At 41.7% G+C, this 17,500-nt stretch overlaps 3 protein-coding genes and 1 long non-coding RNA gene across 5 annotated transcripts in view; 3 read left to right on the top strand and 1 right to left on the bottom strand.

Moving 5' to 3' along the window:
* Positions 1 to 2,760, top strand: part of dpp4 (dipeptidyl-peptidase 4) — a 16,025-nt gene extending 13,265 nt beyond the window's left edge. The window contains exons 25-26 of the mRNA XM_027160851.2: positions 1,188 to 1,261; positions 1,674 to 2,760. Of these exons, the coding sequence (XP_027016652.1) occupies positions 1,188 to 1,261; positions 1,674 to 1,766 (167 nt within the window). The 3' untranslated portion in view covers positions 1,767 to 2,760. The remainder of the gene's footprint in view (positions 1 to 1,187; positions 1,262 to 1,673) is intronic.
* An 835-nt stretch (positions 2,761 to 3,595) lies between these two features.
* Positions 3,596 to 9,518, top strand: gcga (glucagon a). Its single transcript, XM_027160838.2, has 6 exons — positions 3,596 to 3,750; positions 3,982 to 4,082; positions 5,090 to 5,245; positions 6,514 to 6,630; positions 8,036 to 8,176; positions 9,113 to 9,518. The coding sequence occupies exons 2-6, from the start codon at positions 3,991 to 3,993 to the stop codon at positions 9,126 to 9,128; spliced, it is 522 nt and encodes a 173-aa protein (XP_027016639.1). The 5' UTR covers positions 3,596 to 3,750; positions 3,982 to 3,990; the 3' UTR covers positions 9,129 to 9,518.
* LOC125145348 lies at positions 6,772 to 10,088 on the bottom strand. The gene is made up of 2 exons (XR_007143713.1): positions 9,952 to 10,088; positions 6,772 to 7,223 (listed from the first exon to the last, which is right to left on the bottom strand). It is a non-coding gene; the product is annotated as an uncharacterized LOC125145348 (long non-coding RNA).
* Positions 9,923 to 17,500, top strand: part of pcyt2 (phosphate cytidylyltransferase 2, ethanolamine) — a 7,849-nt gene continuing 271 nt past the window's right edge. The window contains exons 1-13 of one of the 2 annotated variants that reach the window (XM_027160832.2): positions 9,923 to 10,162; positions 11,210 to 11,298; positions 11,414 to 11,575; positions 11,954 to 12,020; positions 12,142 to 12,226; positions 12,389 to 12,430; positions 12,642 to 12,780; positions 13,263 to 13,345; positions 13,532 to 13,609; positions 14,398 to 14,463; positions 14,589 to 14,654; positions 14,815 to 14,903; positions 15,167 to 17,500. The exon at positions 15,167 to 17,500 is cut by the window's right edge and continues 271 nt beyond it. In XM_027160832.2, coding sequence (XP_027016633.1) covers positions 10,071 to 10,162; positions 11,210 to 11,298; positions 11,414 to 11,575; positions 11,954 to 12,020; positions 12,142 to 12,226; positions 12,389 to 12,430; positions 12,642 to 12,780; positions 13,263 to 13,345; positions 13,532 to 13,609; positions 14,398 to 14,463; positions 14,589 to 14,654; positions 14,815 to 14,903; positions 15,167 to 15,275 — 1,167 coding nt within the window. In that variant the 5' untranslated portion in view covers positions 9,923 to 10,070 and the 3' untranslated portion in view covers positions 15,276 to 17,500. The remainder of the gene's footprint in view (positions 10,163 to 11,209; positions 11,299 to 11,413; positions 11,576 to 11,953; positions 12,021 to 12,141; positions 12,227 to 12,388; positions 12,431 to 12,641; positions 12,781 to 13,262; positions 13,346 to 13,531; positions 13,610 to 14,397; positions 14,464 to 14,588; positions 14,655 to 14,814; positions 14,904 to 15,166) is intronic. The other variant, XM_027160833.2, reaches the window with a different exon arrangement.

Genomic DNA, 17,500 nt, shown 5'->3' with positions numbered 1-17,500 from the left:
ACAAACATGTACACACACACATATATAAATATATATATACACACACACACACACACACACACACACAAAGGAACACACACACAAACATATATACACACACACACACACACACACACACACACACACACACACACACAGACACACACAGGAACACACACATAAGCACACACAAGCATATACACAAATACACACACAGGAACACACACATAAGCACACACGCAAACATATACACACATACACACACAGGAACACACACACATAAGCACACACACAAACATATATATACAAAGACACAAAATTACTCACACACAGGTTTTATTCCATGTAAGCTCTTTAGACCATTAATTAGCTGATCTTTTCAGTGGGACATGATAAAATATCATACACACACACACACACACACACACACACACACACACACACACACACACACACACTCGTCCATGTATTGCCGTAGTCACGGGAACTGGACGTTTTCTGCAACTTAGCAGTGTGATAGAATGATCTGTGAGCTCCTGTTTACTCCTCAGGATTGTTAATATTGTAAGTGCACTGTGTGCGTGTGCGAGTGTGTGTGTGTGTGTGTGTGTGTGTGTGTGTGTGTGTGTGTGTGTGAGTGTGTGTGTGTGTGTGTGTGCGAGTGTTAGGTAGCTAGCTGTAAACCCCCCACCCCCCCTTCCCCCATAGTCGAACGGATCCGTATAGGATGAAAAAGTTCTTGGAACTCAGGTATAATGAGTCGTTTCCCGTCGGCCTCCTGAATACAGCAGCGCTTTTACTCTTAGCTACACAACGACGTACAGCAGCCACATTCCTCAATCTACACCTTCTACAGCCGCCTTTTGCCTTTAAACCCCCAAACTGGAGTTTATGGCTCTGGTGTTTGAACAACAGCGAGAGCTAAAAGAACACAAAGAAGCTCAAGTGGAGCAGAAAACACGCTAAAACACATCCGAACACAAATCGTAGGAGTTGACGCACAAACGTCACGACGACGACAACGATCTGACTCTCGTGGGGTTTTTATATCGACACGGAAACAAAAATGTCTTCTTTTTAAATTCTTCAAAGCTTCAAATTTCAAACCAGACTCCAGAATTGTGCGTCTGGATTAAACATTAGACGCAAGACGCACATTACACACGTGTGTTATGTATCCGATTAACATTGTGTGTGTTTCTTTCCAGATAACGTTCACTTCCAGCAGGCAGCGCAGATCTCCAAAGCTCTCGTCAACCAGCAAGTGGATTTTGAGTCGATGGTAAACACCACAGTTTAGTTAACGAACCGGATGTTTCCGGCGGGGTCTTAAAGTCTGAAACGTGCGATAGTCGTGCAGCGTTTTTACGTTTTTTGATCGGATTCGATCGGAGGTTGTGAAACCGCTTGATTCGGACAGAAAGTCCTTATTTTGCTTTAATGGCGTGGGCATGTGTACGAAGGTGACATCAGGTCAATTGAAACAGACTTTTGGACTCCGCTGTACATCATTCACACTCACACACTCACACACACACACACACACACACACACACACATTTCCTAATCTAAACACACGGACCCATGTATATGTGGAGTCCATGAGTAACAGCACACTAAATCTGTCAAGTTGCAGCTGTGTTACTGTTTCTCTCCCTCACGTCACGTCTCTCTTCCTCTTCCTCTTCTCTCAGTGGTACACAGATGAAGATCACGGTCTCGGAGGGTCGGCCAATGAGCACGTCTATACCCACATGAGTCACTTCCTGCAGAAGTGCTTTGCGTGATTTGCGCCTGGAGACGTCACGTTCGACACGTGACTCACTTCCCGGAATTCAAACATCTTTCTCAACTCACCAAACCAAGTTTTTTCCAGCTGCTACTCTATATATTTGCTATTGCAGGTTTTTTTTTTTAATCCAGGTGTAAATGATTTTTATTTTTTTTTAATTCAGACTGATGCTGCAGCAGCTTCTGCTTTTCACCGACTCGATCGTTTAAATTACTTGATCGTTTAAATTAAAGCGACACTTGACCGCACGACCTGACCGATTCCTGGCAGCTCGTTTCGTTGCTTAGCAATGGGGTTGGATGCTAATATTCCTTCACACCGCTTTTAGCGTCGCTCTTTAAATTTCGCCGTGAATCTGAGGCTGAAACTCGGAACGTTTTGAAACTTTACAATGTGAAAGCGACTTTACATAAAAAATAAAACACATAACAAAGTATTTGAGCCTGAAATCTTTCTAAAGCTGTGACATTTTATGCTATATGTTTTTATTCTCCCTGTAAATTCTTAGAGTATTTTCCAAATTTTTTTTTTTTTTTACTTCTTAAAAGTTGGATGCGGATGTTTTCACGACTGAAATGAAAGTTTGTTAAGAACAGTTCATTAGTTAGACGGTTCCTATTCAAACTTTTTTTTAAACGATTGTATTGCTTTATTTAACAAACCGCGGAGCTGCTGGTCTGTTCTCAGTTTCATGTATCTTCAGGTATGATTTTATTGGATCATTCTATTTTAGAATGTTTTGTGATTCGGGGCACTGAAGTTTCCTTCCTGCTTTAACGACTAAACAAAGATGATTTCCTCTGAGCAGCTTTACTTTAACAGTGTGTGTGTCTTTTATTTCAGTTCCAATCAGGTCGATATTAAACACCGCGGACTGAAAAAATCATTCAATTTTTTACATTTGTTTTTAAAAAGAAAAGAAAGTATTTACTGTAAATTCATGAAAGTATTTGATGTATTTTGCAATAAAACTTCAAATGTTTGGACTATTACTTTTTCATTGTGTGAATTATTTTGAGAACGTAAAGAAGCTACGAGTGAATTAGCTTAAGTGTGTGTGTGTACTGTGTGTGTATATGGGTGTGTATGTGTCTGTGTGTGTATGTGTCTGTGTGTGTATATGGGTGTGTGTGTGTGTGTGTGTGTGTATGTGTATGTGTGTGTGTATATGTGTGTGTGTGTATGTGTGTGTATATGTGTGTGTGAAAATGCTTGTTACGTGAATATGACATTGTTGCCGTAGTAACAGCCGGCTCTCCTAAACAGATGAAACAACTATAAATGTTAGAAACACAATATTCTGGATGTTTAAACAGGTGAACTGTGGCGTCGTGTAAAATGTCATGTGATGAATAATTCTTATGATTTTGGGTTGGTTATCTCTGCTCTTTACTGTGAGGAACACAGTGACATGGCTGTGTGTGTCCTACAGAGCAGGCTTACAGTAGGTGTGTGACCGTTATCCGCTCGCTAAGGTATCGGGCTTAAACTCGGTCTGCGCTACGTCATGGTAAAAACGTTAGCTAGTTATCGTGACGCTGATGAACTTAGTCGTCTTCACAGAATTAGGGGCTCTCGGGGATAAAAAAACAGGCCGATGAGGCCTAATCGGTGCTAGCAGTCAGTGTGTGAGTGTGTACAGTAGCACGCCGTTGTTTTTTTCACTCTCTTTATTTGCCAGGATGCTTTCCGACACCTCACAGAGACACGTCCTTTCTTCCAGCTTAAGCAAACACAGACGCTGGTCTCGGTTCGACAGCTAAGAGCAGGTTAATGGATTGGGACTAATGAATGAGCTCAGAGCGTGCACCACTGCACGTATAGTGTGTGTGTGTGTGTGTGTGTGTGTGTGGGGTGAATGAAGGGGGTTGTCTGATACCACTATAAAAGAGGGAGGCAGAAGAAAGAAAAGTCAGAATTGAAAGCAAGAAGGACCACAGAGCTTACACACACGTGCACGCAGGCTTGTCTCCACACTGGTGAGTAATGCTGACCTCACACACACACACACACACACACACACACACACACACACACACACACACACACACAGACAAGAAGAAGAAAAGAAGAAGAAAAGAACCTGGAACTTGGCAGTGGGCTTGGAAAACAAGGTCTCCAATTTGGTGTGTGTGTGTGTGTGTGTGTGTGTGTGTGTGTGTGTGTGTGTGTGTGTGTGTGTGTGTGTTTGTGTGTGTGTGGGGGGGCAGGTGTTCAAGATGAAAGGCACGCACTTCAGCGCCGGTCTCATTCTGCTCCTCGTCCTCATCCAGAGCAGCCTGGAGCTGCCGCTACAAGACGACACGACCAGGTGAGACACAGAAGAGTCAAAAGAGTCAGAGTCAGAATCAGATGAATCTGAATCAGAAAACCACAGGGTTGTTTTTTTTTTTTTTTACGTTAAAGAAAGTTCATTGGCTTAAATCTTTCTTCTAAGCTGAAGTGAAGAATAATATATTGAAAGTAGTAGTTGAAGTCATTTGGACTAGAAAAAAATCTTCAATTTGTTTATGAATTCTATACAAAAGAAAAGAACAAGGGACTCTAAACCTTTATATTAATGTGTATTTCATAGGGTTGATCTGATCTATAATCTGATCTATTATCTGATCTACACAATGTGAGAGACGCGTGAGGCTTCCGAGCGACATTAAGCTGTAACGGTGTAATGAATTTTCTGTAGAACTCTGTTGTGAAAATGAGATGATAACGGAATTACAGGCGAAAATGTACTTGGTAGAATTTCTTTTTGCCCCAAATCGTGTTAGTTAAATTAGCTAGTCAAATTTTACTATGGGGGGCACGGTGGCTTAGTGGTTAGCACATTTGCCTCACACCTCCAGGGTTGGGGGTTCGATTCCCGCCTCTGCCTTGTGTGTGTGTGGAGTTTGCATGTTCTCCCCGTGCCTCGGGGGTTTCCTCCGGGTACTCCAGTTTCCTCCCCGGTCCAAAGACATGCATGGTAGGTTGATTGGCATCTCTGGAAAATTGTCCGTAGTGTGTGAGTGTGTGAGTGAATGAGAGTGTGTGTGTGCCCTGTGATGGGTTGGCACTCCGTCCAGGGTGTATCCTGCCTCGATGCCCGATGACGCCTGAGATAGGCACAGGCTCCCCGTGACCCGAGAAGTTCGGATAAGTGGTAGAAAATGAATGAACGAATGAATGGATGAATGAATGAATGAATGAATTTTACTATTAAAGACTTTTTGCTTTCGTGTCTTCTTTGCTTTAAGACATTTTAAAGTAAGTTTTAAACAGGATTAAACAGATCCTGAAGCCGAGTGTCTCAGTGTCTTACGGTCAGGTGTGTGTTTACAGCTCGGAGACAGACGCAAGCGTCCTGGATGAGAGGAAAGACATGATGCGAGTGAGGAGACATTCAGAGGGAACTTTCTCTAATGACTACAGTAAATATCTGGAGACAAGGAGGGCGCAGGACTTTGTCCAGTGGCTCATGAACTCCAAGAGGAGCGGGTGAGTGAGATGTTATATTTAATATTCATTTTAAATGTGTACACCGAGTTAAAAAAACCTAGTTCCCTTTTTGGTGTATATTTAGCGAAAGAATGGTGACATTATTGTGCACCTTGGATCAGTATATTTTTATTTGATCCTTTTTTCACATTCCTACAATTTATTATATTATTATAAATATTATACTGAGAAACTTAAATTATAAAATATGTGCAGTTTTTTATTCATTAAAAAAGGCAATGATGGATTTGCTTCTTAAAGATTTATTGACGTAAATTACTGCTGGAATTAAAGCTGAGCTGATGAATGTATGGACAGATTCTGACCAATCAGATTTGAGAATTGTAATAGAGGTTAAAAACGACCAAATAAATTAAATAAACGTTGAATGTACAACTTGTTCCGTTAGGTTTTTAGAAATAGTGTTATATAGTGTTGTGTATAAAGCAGGGGCGGTTCTAGGGTTTCATCTTTAGGGGGTTTTAGCCCTCGGTGAGAATTAAAAACAAGAAGAGTTTTATATTATATATTATATGACTACATAGTAAGCCAAAAGTTATGGTATTATTAAAAATGGCAAAAGTGGACACCAAAATTTTATGCATGATGTAATGATGCCAGTCTTGAATCAAATCAGTTAATGTATGTGTGCATTCTCTACAAACAGTGTGTCCAATGAATGCAGTCATTAATAAAAAAAAATATTAAGACAAAGACCAAATCAATAAATGTTATTTTTATTTAGTATTGAATGGATTGTTTGCATTAATATTTTGTTTACAACTCTGGTAATAAGAATAGTGACATTTCACTGCTTTCGGTGCCGTCTTTGCATCTTTCCGCCTACTAACTTTATAGATAAACGCCTCCAGCTCTGGCTGCGCGTGCACGCTGCGCGTACCCGTGCTTCTCCGTTCACATAAAGCAGACAGCTGAAGACGCTCTTTTGAAAGACTACAACGCACGCGCGTAAAAGCAAAGTAAAAAAAATTCGCTCTTGGATCAAACTGATAAATAATTTTTTTTCCCCATCGACGACATGTCCTGCATTTTAACCTCATTTTTATTGTTTATTTTTAAAAGTAAAATTTATACTTATAGTATTAGGGTGGCTGAGATCACACACAGGGGGGCTGGAGACACCCTACGTCACTCAGCGACCGCGTCATAAATCGCTTCCTGTCCTTTATTCCTGTCGTCTTACCTTTTATCCGCTCCATATAAGCGTTGATATGGATATTAAAGTGTGTGTTTTTCTGTGCTGACAGCGGACCTGCGCGGCGCCACGCGGACGGCACCTACACCAGTGACGTCAGCTCGTACCTGCAGGACCAGGCGGCGAAAGACTTCATCACCTGGCTGAAAAGCGGGCAGCCCAAACCAGAGTAGGCATCGCCTCCTTCATCACCATGGCAACCTCACCTACAGTGCCTTATGGAGAAACACATACAGAGAGACAGAGATTTATAACAAAATAAACCCTTATGCTTCATTTATATGTTTATCTTCTATTCCACTTCTTCTTCTTCTTCTTTTTTTTTTTTTTTGCTTTTTGGTCTTGTCTGATTTTAATGACCCTGTCCTAACCCCTTGCTAAGAAGTGACCTTGCTAATAAATCACGCTGAATTAACTCTGCTACTCATCTCTTTGGCTTTTGGAGCTTTTGCGGTGAAACAAAGCTTTTGCTTTTTTTTAAGGTGTAAAAGCTGCTGATTTGCTCTTCGGGTGTCTGGTGTTTGGGAGTCTTTTGCTATGTGTGTATGTTCACACTAACACATGTACGCTTTAAAGGGAAAAATACACCGGTTAGTGCTAATTAGCATAAAGACACTGATTAACAGGAAAAAGCTACTAATCACTAATGGGCACGTGCGCACTCCCAAACCAGCAATCTGCCTTCTGGGTGTCTTAGCTTATGGAAATCTTTGTACTAACACACACACACACACACTCACACACACACACACACACACACACCTCTACACCTGGATTAGCTACTCAGCACAGTTACATATCTCATGAGCATGAACAGGGATTTCTCACTAGAATGTGTGTAGATGTTTGGCGTTACACTACACAAGGACACATTAGCGTATTAGCAATAACGGTAGTATAGATACACTTTTTTTCTTAATACTAAAAAAGTGCATTTTCTTTTTTAGCATTTTTGTTTTTAAGCCCTAATGTGAAAAAATGCTACTAGTTGTATTTTTGTTCGTGCTCGCTCGCTTATTTCAGAAGCGTCTGCCATGCCAGCTAACATACATAAATGTCCCCTTAAAACTAAAGGTTCAGAGATTTAAGAAGATGTACAATTTTTTTGCATGTTAGAAACGTTTCTTTTTTGGCAGGAGAAAGTGAGAAAAGACGTCTATTTTATCGATAGCTGAAGCTACGATAAAAAGCGTTATTTGGGATTGTGTTTATAGCATGGCGAGTGTAGCTTTTATCACGGATGCTAATGTAGCGCGAATGCTAGGGTTCCTTTTTGATCCTTTGCTGAATTTACAAGCACTCATTTTTGAGTTATTGTAGAAAAAAATCTATAGATAATAGCTTAATTTTGCATAACAAAAAAACCTTTTTTTCTTTGCTTTAAATATTGTGCACAAATCCTTCTCCCACACTGAATTAGCATAATAAGATCAGCGCAAACTTGGACTTCTGTGCTAGCAAATAAATGGTAGCTTGGTGTCCTATGTGACCAACACAAGGCACAATTTGCGACATGCTATGTGTGAAACGACGTAGTGTCCCCGTGACGATGCTTGTGTTGTGTTCATGTTCAGCGCTGTCGAGACGAGACGCGTAGACGCGTTACACAGGAGACACGTGGACGGCAGCTTTACCAGCGACGTCAACAAGGTGCTGGACAGCATAGCCGCTAAGGACTACCTGCAGTGGGTCATGAGCTCGCAGTCATCGGCGAGGTAACGTCTTTAACCAGCACGAAGCACGCAAACGTGACGCTTACGTCGTCGAGTATTGTCATGTCGTCATTCGTGTAAATACATAAATCGAACTAAAGTTCTACATTAGCTGTTATGGTCATGACCTCACTTAATAGTGCACTTGAAAGCTGAGTTATACAAACTACAAACACGTAAAAATTGGGTGGGTGTGGAGTTTGCATGTCCACCGGTTTCCTCCCCTGGTCCAAAGACATGCATGGTAGGTTGATTGGCATCTCTGGAAAATTGTCCGTAGTGTGTGAATGTGTGAGTGAATGAGAGTGTGTGTGCCCTGCGATGGGTTGGCACTCCGTCCAGGGTGTATCCTGCCTCGATGCCCGATGACGCCTGATATAGGCACAGGCTCCCCGTGACCCGTGAAGTTCGAATAAGTGGTAGAAAATGAATGAATGAATGAATGAATGAAGTGAACGTTAAAGCCTGACACTTAAACAGCGTTTTTTACAGACGTGTCTAAAAGCAGCACCGCAAATTCAAGGCCCAGCTTCATCCTCATCACCAGGAATAAATGGTGTTTACACTAGCGTTAACTTTGTATTTGTTTGTATTTTCACAGCACTTCATGATCTACTAGATGCGCTGGACGAATATCACATTTAATGGGGTTTTGTGGGTGAAGTGAAAGGAAATTGGCGTGTCTATAAAATGACAGAAAGGAAGAATAATGATATGGAAACACAACAAGCATCAGCTGTGTAATACATTTATGTATCGGCTTAAATCATTATAATCATCATGCACTACGTATTTTACAGCTTGTCAGCAAGAAAGGAAAACATCAACTATTACTATTGATAATTTAACGAAGCATATTATCATCGTCTTCATCAGTTCCTGCTTCAAATTTTGGCAGCAAACTGCATTAACGTTAATAGTCGTTTCCTTCTTTTACAGCGGCAAGAGACACTGAAGTCTCGGAGAAAGATAAAGTGCTTCCTGTTCCTGGAATGAACGTTTAGGATGTTGTTCTTCACCTTGAAAATCTCCAAATCACGGCAAAGTTATAGTCTTTAGCCAGAGCTGATACAACACAGGAAACCAAAAGCCATATATATTTCACCGTCAATTGTTTGTACTGTGATTATTTATTTGCCACGGATTTATTTGTGCTAAAAAGTCAAGGGTATGAAAAAGAAGTATTTTTCTATAGATTTATGCTATTTTTAATGCTTACTATTTATAAAATGGTTCTGAAACTCAGGTAAACTATATCCAAACTCTCAGGTTTAGGGATTGAGAGAGAAAATGTAGTATCAAAAATTGTGCCCTGCTCTACAAAATAAAATAAACTTCATGTTCATTTTTTGGCTTTGTTTTCATTAGATTGTTGCTTTAAGGTTGTGTACATTAGAGGCATGTATAAGGCCATGAGAAGGAAATGCGCAGAGCGACTTCAGAAGGACACACAAACACACACAAACACATACACACACACAGAGAGACAGACACACACGTACTCACAGCATGATTTATGGCCTCATTCAGTAGAATGGGTTAAAAAAAGATTCTTAAGTAAAAATAATACAAACAGAAGATTACACTTAAAAACATTAAAGACTGTTAAACAGAAAACAAATTCTTCATCTTCTTTATATTTTGATTCTGATTCAATCCTGATTCGATTCTGAGTTTGAATCGATTCCGATTCCGTTCGGCTAAATCTGACGTAACTAGGTGACGACGTCCTTCGCGCGACGTAAGGAGGCGTCGGCTCAGTTACGTCATCCTTTTACACACACACACACACACACACACACACACACACACACACACACACACACACACACGCGCGTACACAAACCCACCGGTTTCGCCTCCACGCGATTTTATAGAGTCGACTGTGGTTTTGACGATGATTAAAAACGGACATCACGGCGCTCCGGAGGCCGGAAGTGCGGGAGCGGAGAAAAGGAAGCGGTTAGTGCGCGTGTGGTGTGACGGCTGGTACGTGCATTTACCTCAGAAATATTACACACAAACAACAAACATACTCAGAAAACATCACTTAATACATTAGATAGCCAAACGTTTATAATACACAATGTAATAAAGCGCATAAAGAAACTAGAGGTCTAAGTGTCCCGGTTAGCAGTTAGCTAACTTTCGGGTTGTGTTCCAAATACAGCTTAGCGCCCTACATTAGAGCACTAAATAGGGAACAAGCTGTTACATCCTATCTAGTGTAAGTGTGGTTTAAAGGGAAAGTCGGATTGGGATTGGTCCCTCTGCTGCACGCACCGCCAGGAGCGGGTTTCACGTTTCATTGAGTTTTTTTTTAGCATAAATAAATAAATAAATAGATGTAAACTTTTGCAGTGAACTTTATACAACACACAGTGCGGCATTAAAGACAGTTAGAGGTGTTTTATGTTGTGTGAGTTACATTTAGTGACAAAATAATAAATGTTAAATAAACAAATCTGTGTAACTCTTCACAACAAACAACAACGTTAATAAATGTTACAGACCTGTGACTGTAACGGTGTCTGTAACTCTGACTTTTACTGTGTCTGTGTCTGTAACTCTAACTGTGTGACTAACTGTGTTTGTGACTGTAACTGTGTCTGTGACTGTAACTGTGTGACTGTAACTGTGTGTCTGTAACTCTGACTGTAACTGTGTGTCTGTAACTCTGACTTTTACTGGGACTGTGTCTGTAATTCTAACTGTTTGACTAACTGTGTCTGTAAATGTGTCTGTGACTAACTGTGTGTCTGTAACTGTGTGACTGTAACTGTGTCTGTGACTGTAACTGTGTCTGTAACTCTAACTGTCTGTAACTCTGTCTGTAACTGTGTGTCTGTGACTGTAACTGTGTCTGTGACCGTAACTGTGACTGTAACTGTGTCTGTGTCTGTAACTGTGTCCGTAACTCTAACTGTCTGTAACTGTGTCTGTGTCTGTAACTGTGACGTTAACTGACTGTGACTGTAACTGATTGTGACTGTAACTCACTCTCTCTCTCTTTCCCTCTCTCTCCCTCTCTCTCAGCTATGACATGGTGCATTATGGTCACTCAAACCAGTTGCGGCAGGCAAAGGCGATGGGTGATTACCTCGTGGTTGGAGTTCACACAGACGGTAAGAACGGGGCTTGTTTTTACACTTTCACATGCTTTATTAATACACTTTTTACACGTTTTGTGTGTGTATGTGTTTGTGTGTGTGTTTGTGTGTGTGTTTGTGTGTGTGTCAGAAGAGATAGCGAAGCACAAAGGTCCACCTGTGTTCACTCAGGAGGAGCGCTATAAGATGGTGCGAGCCATAAAGTGGGTGGATGAGGTCGCAGAGGGAGCACCGTACGTCACCACGCTGGAGATCCTCGACAAGTACAACTGTGATTTCTGTGTGCACGGAGGTGAGAGTCTGATGCCAAAAACAACAGCGTGTCCAATCAGAAAGCTCAGATCAAACACACACGCATCGCATCAGACACAGGAACGGTGGCCTCACTGATATCATTAAAAGCCTTATAATTCCTAAACACACTTAACCTTCTCTCGTGATCATTAACACACTTGTTTGTGTTTAATTTCATCAGTGTTTACTGACCTGTTTACACTGTAATGTGCGGTGCGTTATTAGAGCACCACACACACACACACACATACACACACGGTGTGAAACGATTCACATAATTACATACTAAAAATATGTTTACTGGAAAAACTAATTCAAGTTGCTCAGAAATGAAGTGTGTGTGTGTGTGTGTGTGTGTGTGTGTGTGTTTTGTCAGATGATATCACGTTAACAGCGGATGGAAAGGACACGTATGAGGAGGTGAAACATGCAGATCGGTACAGGTGAGGTGTCTCAAACACACACAGACACACACGCACACACCACAGGTGTTTAAATGCAGTACGATGATGAAGGTTGTACAAGCTCATGACTGGTGTGTGTGTGTGTGTTTCTACTCCACAGGGAATGCAAACGCACCCAAGGTGTGTCCACAACTGACCTTGTGGGACGCATGCTGTTGATGACTAAAGCTCATCATACCAACATGGTGTGTGTGTTTATTTTAACTCTCATACCGATTACACTGAGACGTTAGAGGTGAAATACACTTGACCTTCTCTTTCTCTCTTTCTCTCTTTCTCTCTTTCTCTCTCTCTCTCTCTCTCTCTCTCTCTCGCTCTCACAATTGTTTTTGTTTTGTTCCCTACAGAATAACTCTGATTACAAGCAGCATGCAGATAACTTTGGAAAGGTGAATCTGTCTCTCTGTCTCTATCTGACGCTGAGCTGTGTGTCTATATGCATAGTGGTCACTAGGGGTCATGTGTGAGCTGCAGTCACTGTTCTCTCTGCATTTTTTAGCTCTATGTAGTGATCTGTTATTTGTAAAAACAAACATTTTGGAATCTAAAACTCACTCGTTTGTGCTTGTTCGGTAATAAACGTGCGTTTGTCCTCTTCAGGGTCCTAAAGGCCATAGTCCCTGGACCGGTGTGTCTCAGTTCCTCCAGACGTCTCAGAAGATCATCCAGTTTGCGTCTGGTAAAGAGCCGCAGCCCGGAGACACCATCATTTACGTAGCCGGAGCGTTCGACCTCTTCCGTATCCTTCTGACCGCTCGCTGACCATACGGTACAGCTCCGGTTAAAGATTCCAGCTACACCTGATACTTAATTAGTGCTTTCACCGTGGCCTTGCTTGCAATACAGACCACAGAATCACCATCACAAACAACTCACCATCAGCAGTCCACTGAGGACATGTCCCAAACCAACACACTCTGATCACCATCAGCAGTCCACTGTGGGCGTGTCCCAAACCAACAAACAATCTTGTGGTCACTTGACACTCCTACACCCAAATGACACGCCCCACTTTTTAATTAGTCGTAGTCAAATTTACTCTTAGCGGTGCATTCTGGGTGTGCCCCAAACCACACACAGACGTTTTAGTAATTAAGTGGCCTATACGTTGAGCTGTTTTAAATAGCAGGGTGTGACCTCATTAGCACTGAATTATAAAGCAGAGGTGTGTGTGTGTGTGTGTGTGTGTGTGTGTGAGCCTTAATCCTCTCTGACTGGTAGACATCGGCCACCTGGACTTCTTAGAGACGGTATTCAAACAAGCTGAGAGACCCTACATCATCGTTGGGCTGCACTTTGACCAGGTGTGTGAAGGGAATTTGTCCAAACTGAAGCATCCTAGTTCACAATACAGTGCATATTGAACATAAAAACTCTCTTCACTCACATCGGTCCACTCTGGACTCAGTTATAAAAGAATTAGATTTTGTGTGTCTCTGTGTGTGTGTTTGTAAACTAAGTTGTTAGAAATTGGGTGATGTGTGTTACAGGAAGTGAACCGCTACAAAGGGAAGAACTACCCAATCATGAACATCCATGAGAGAACTCTGAGTGTGTTGGCTTGTCGGGTGAGACCACACACACACACACACACACTCAGACTAGCACTATTTCTCTCAGACTAGTTTTGGTTAAACGATATAGAATCTGTTTTGGCTTGCGGTCCAATGCTTATATTCTAGTGTGTGTGTGTATAAACACCGCGTCATTCAGTCAGCTTCCTGTGCAGTCTGTATATCTGTATAATCAGTCGTTTAGTCGCATCTCACTGTCTCTTTAATCGGCTCCGTTAATTGGCTTGCGCTCGCATCTCGTCTCGGCTCGTCCCCTTTCTGCCATCACACACATTCCTCAGGACAATGGACCAGTGTGTTCATCACGGGGGGTGGGGAGGGGGGTAGGTTACACTGGTGTTCGAGAGCAGGAGAAAATGAAGAGCACTGGGATTGGAAAGAAGAAAGGACAAGCAGAAATGTCTGGAATGACTCGCTGTGTGCACACTGTACTGTCTGTAAAGAGATCCGGAAAGCTTCTCAGGAGTCACTCAGAAATTCGGCATCTCGGTTCTCTTCCAGTTCTCTTAAGCACTTCCGGTATTTTGCACTAAAATGAAACGTATCTAACAGCAGCGTTAATTTATGATCGACGTTTTTTCCAACCACGTTTCTGTGTAGTTTAAAGCAAGTGTTATTTACTATACTAGTGTTAGTTACACACTAATCACAGCCGTGTCCCAAATGACGTCCTACACGAGTTTTAAAAGGGTTAATGTCGTCTCAAACGGAACACTGACAGGTTTTTCTAACAGGAAGTAAAAACTGTTTGCTAAATTGTGATACTGTTGTTTGTTTTTCAGTACGTGTCAGAAGTGGTGATTGGGGCACCGTACACCGTAGGTAAAGACCTCCTGGACCACTTTAAGGTCAGTAAACTCCAGCTTGCTTTCAAGCACAACAGAATGACTAAAATCCGAAGGTGACGTGGTTACAACATGACTGATGGATGATCGGCATGAACGTGACTTGCTGATTGGTCGTCTCTCCGCAGGTCGACATGGTGTGTCACGGAAAAACTGAGGTTTTCCCAGATAAGGATGGATCTGACCCCTACGCTGTGAGTGCAAATGACCCGGTGTTATTACAGCTTAATAAGGGGTTCAGTGACACTTTAAGCAGGAAACCTGTTTGAAATAAAGACTCGCGTGTTATTTGTTTTTATATTTTGCTCAGCTGTAGTCACATGACTCACGACTCATTATAATTATGATTTACAGGAGCCAAAAAAGCGAGGAATATTCAGGACCCTGGACAGCAAGAACGACCTCACCACTGATGACATCGTGCAGAGGATCATCGCTAACAGGTGTGTGTGTGTGTGTGTATGTGTGTTGTGTATAAATGTGTGTATAAATGTGTGTGTGTGTATATGTGTGTGTACGTATGTGTGCGTGTGTACGTATGGGTGTGTGTGTGTGTGTACGTGTGTATACGTGTGTGTGTATGTATGTGTGTGTGTAATAGTATAGCTCAGTGTCAGTCACGTTATCACACAGCTGTTGTATTTATGTTCTGAGTTGAAAATCAGTGGGTCTTAACTCCACCCATTATTTTCTCTTGTCCCGTCAGGCTGGAGTTTGAGGAGAGAAACCAGAAGAAGGAGGTGAAGGAGATGGCTGTGATTGAGGCTCTGAAGCACAAAACTGATGGAGAGAAAAACAAAGCAGCTGCTCAGTAACTGACAAAAAACAACAACCAAAGGGCTTGAAAACTTTCTCCTTTAACTTTTCCTGCTACTTTTCCTCTGTCGTCTTCTCTCCGTCTGTGTGAGTGCGTTTAACGTGTCTCGGCGTCAGCGTGTCCGTTAGGGGCGGAGCTCTGATAGGTAGATAAAGTGCAAAGCTTTGTAACTGAGGACGTTCACACTAGCAAGCGTTGGCCAGTGGGCGTGGCCTGTCCGGTGTTCGAATAACAGCAGTAGCTATGAACAGCTTCTAAAGCTAGCAGGTTAAACATAAATGAATGTCATGCACTAAACAGGCAAGCTCGCTGTTCTGGCTACGTGCGCTCTGTCAACATTCTCTGCTACTTCATCTCTCCAAACACTTAATAAGCGTTCTGATTGGACAGGTCGAGAGGGTGGGGTTTTATTTGCATCAAAATGGGAACTAACGTTGATTTGCCAGCGAGGAACTGAATGGACGAGGACTCATTCGAGGTGATTTAATCATTCTCGTTACAGCACCACACTTATTTGCATATTAATGAATAAAATTACCCGTCGGCCTGCTAGCGTGAACGTAACGTCGCACCCCACTTACCCAAAACGTCTTAGCCGTCAGCCAGAAAGTTGTGTTTTTTTTTGTTTGTTTGTTTGTTAAAAAAAAGCTTTTCTTCGTGCTCTCTCTCTCTCGACGGCTCACCGGGTTTTTTGTTGTTGTTTTTTTTTTGTTTTCGTGAAATGTTCTCGTACTGTTTCTCCACGCCTGATAGCGTGTGACCTCTGACCTCGAGTCTGTGCCATGTTAAAATATAACAGAGTAACACAGTGTGTTCAAGTGGGATGTCAGAAATTTCTGACCTCAAGTCAGGAGGGAAAAGTCCTCCACTCAGGCTCTCAGTTCCTCACACGGGAAATTGAGATTTTTATCTTGTAGATTTTTTTTTTTTTTTTAATTTAAAAATGAAAAAAGCTGCAGGTTAAAAGTTTTAGCATCCAGGAACTACTTTACCTTCAGAATCCACACAATAATAATAATAATAATAATAATAATAATAATAATAAAGGGGGCACGGTGGCTTAGTGGTTAGCACGTTTGCATCACACCTCCAGGGTTGGGGGTTCGATTCCCGCCTCCACCTTGTGTGTGTGTGGAGTTTGCATGTTCTCCCCATGCCTCGGGGGTTTCCTCCGGGTACTCCGGTTTCCTCCCCCAAGACATGCATGGTAGGTTGATTGACATCTCTGGAAAATTGTCCGTAGTGTGTGAGTGAATGAGAGTGTGTGTGCCCTGCAATGGGTTGGCACTCCATCCAGGGTGTATCCTGCCTCGATGCCCGATGACACCTGAGACAGACTGAGTAATAATAATAAGATACTAAAAACATTTTAAGAAAGTCGTACCATAAAAAAAAGTGAGCCGTATTTAATCTGTAGGGGGAAAAAATAAGTTTTCTAACTGTTTTAAGTAAAGTTTGCGTTTAACTAAAAACATGATGATTCTTGTGGAATTCCAAAATAAATTCAATTTTTAAAAGTAGAAATGTGATTTTTTTTTTAGCAGCATAGAAAAAAATCATTTTAAATTACGCTTATAATTTGTAAAAACTATTTTAACAGCAACAAACAACCCCAGAGAAGCGAAAGTGTTTACACGGAGACATGCGCCGCTGTAGTAGTGTTTAACATGAAGGGAACCGTTTTTATCCTCAACACAACTCCACATTCTAATAAATAATCCCAGATTAAATAACACAACAATGATGCTGCTTCTGGATTAAAACGTGTTGTGAGGTGAGGTGACGCTCCCTGGTGAACGATCTCTCACCAACGTCACTAGTGAAGAGGGAAGAAACGAGGCTCATGAATGTTCAGCTGGTGAATTTGCCATATTTATTATAATCTGAATGTATCAGGTCGTGTGTGTGGGGGTGGTGTTAGCTTTTTTGTTTGTTTGTTTTTAAATCTTGGTACCAGATGCCGGTGTTTGTATCAGCAACATAAAAACAGTTTTATTGTGTTTTGTGTTTTCACCCTCGGTCACAATCCCGATTCTTACTTTTTACACGACTTCTAGTTTCTTTGACTTCAGAAGTGAAGATTTTTCCAGAAGTGACGTTGTTGTTTCTCGAAAGGAAAATGTGTATTTGAATTTATTCACATTGTACATGGGCGAACACACAGCGAGAACACGCATCGTGAACACGCACAGTGAACCTACAGCGTGAACACGCCAGTGAACA

The sequence above is a fragment of the Tachysurus fulvidraco genome, chromosome 1, assembly GCF_022655615.1.
Source record: "Tachysurus fulvidraco isolate hzauxx_2018 chromosome 1, HZAU_PFXX_2.0, whole genome shotgun sequence".
Classification (NCBI taxonomy): domain Eukaryota; kingdom Metazoa; phylum Chordata; class Actinopteri; order Siluriformes; family Bagridae; genus Tachysurus; species Tachysurus fulvidraco.
The sequence above is the reverse complement of the archived record's forward strand: the minus strand, read 5'-3'. Positions and strand labels throughout refer to the sequence as shown.

Excerpts from the sequence above, each read along its gene's own strand:
- gcga (XM_027160838.2), top strand. The coding sequence starts at position 3,991 with ATGAAAGGCACGCACTTCAGCGCCGGTCTCATTCTGCTCCTCGTCCTC. Across the intron at positions 4,083-5,089 it reads CTACAAGACGACACGACCAG|CTCGGAGACAGACGCAAGCG; the intron begins GTGAGACACAGA and ends GTGTGTTTACAG. Across the intron at positions 5,246-6,513 it reads ATGAACTCCAAGAGGAGCGG|CGGACCTGCGCGGCGCCACG; the intron begins GTGAGTGAGATG and ends CTGTGCTGACAG.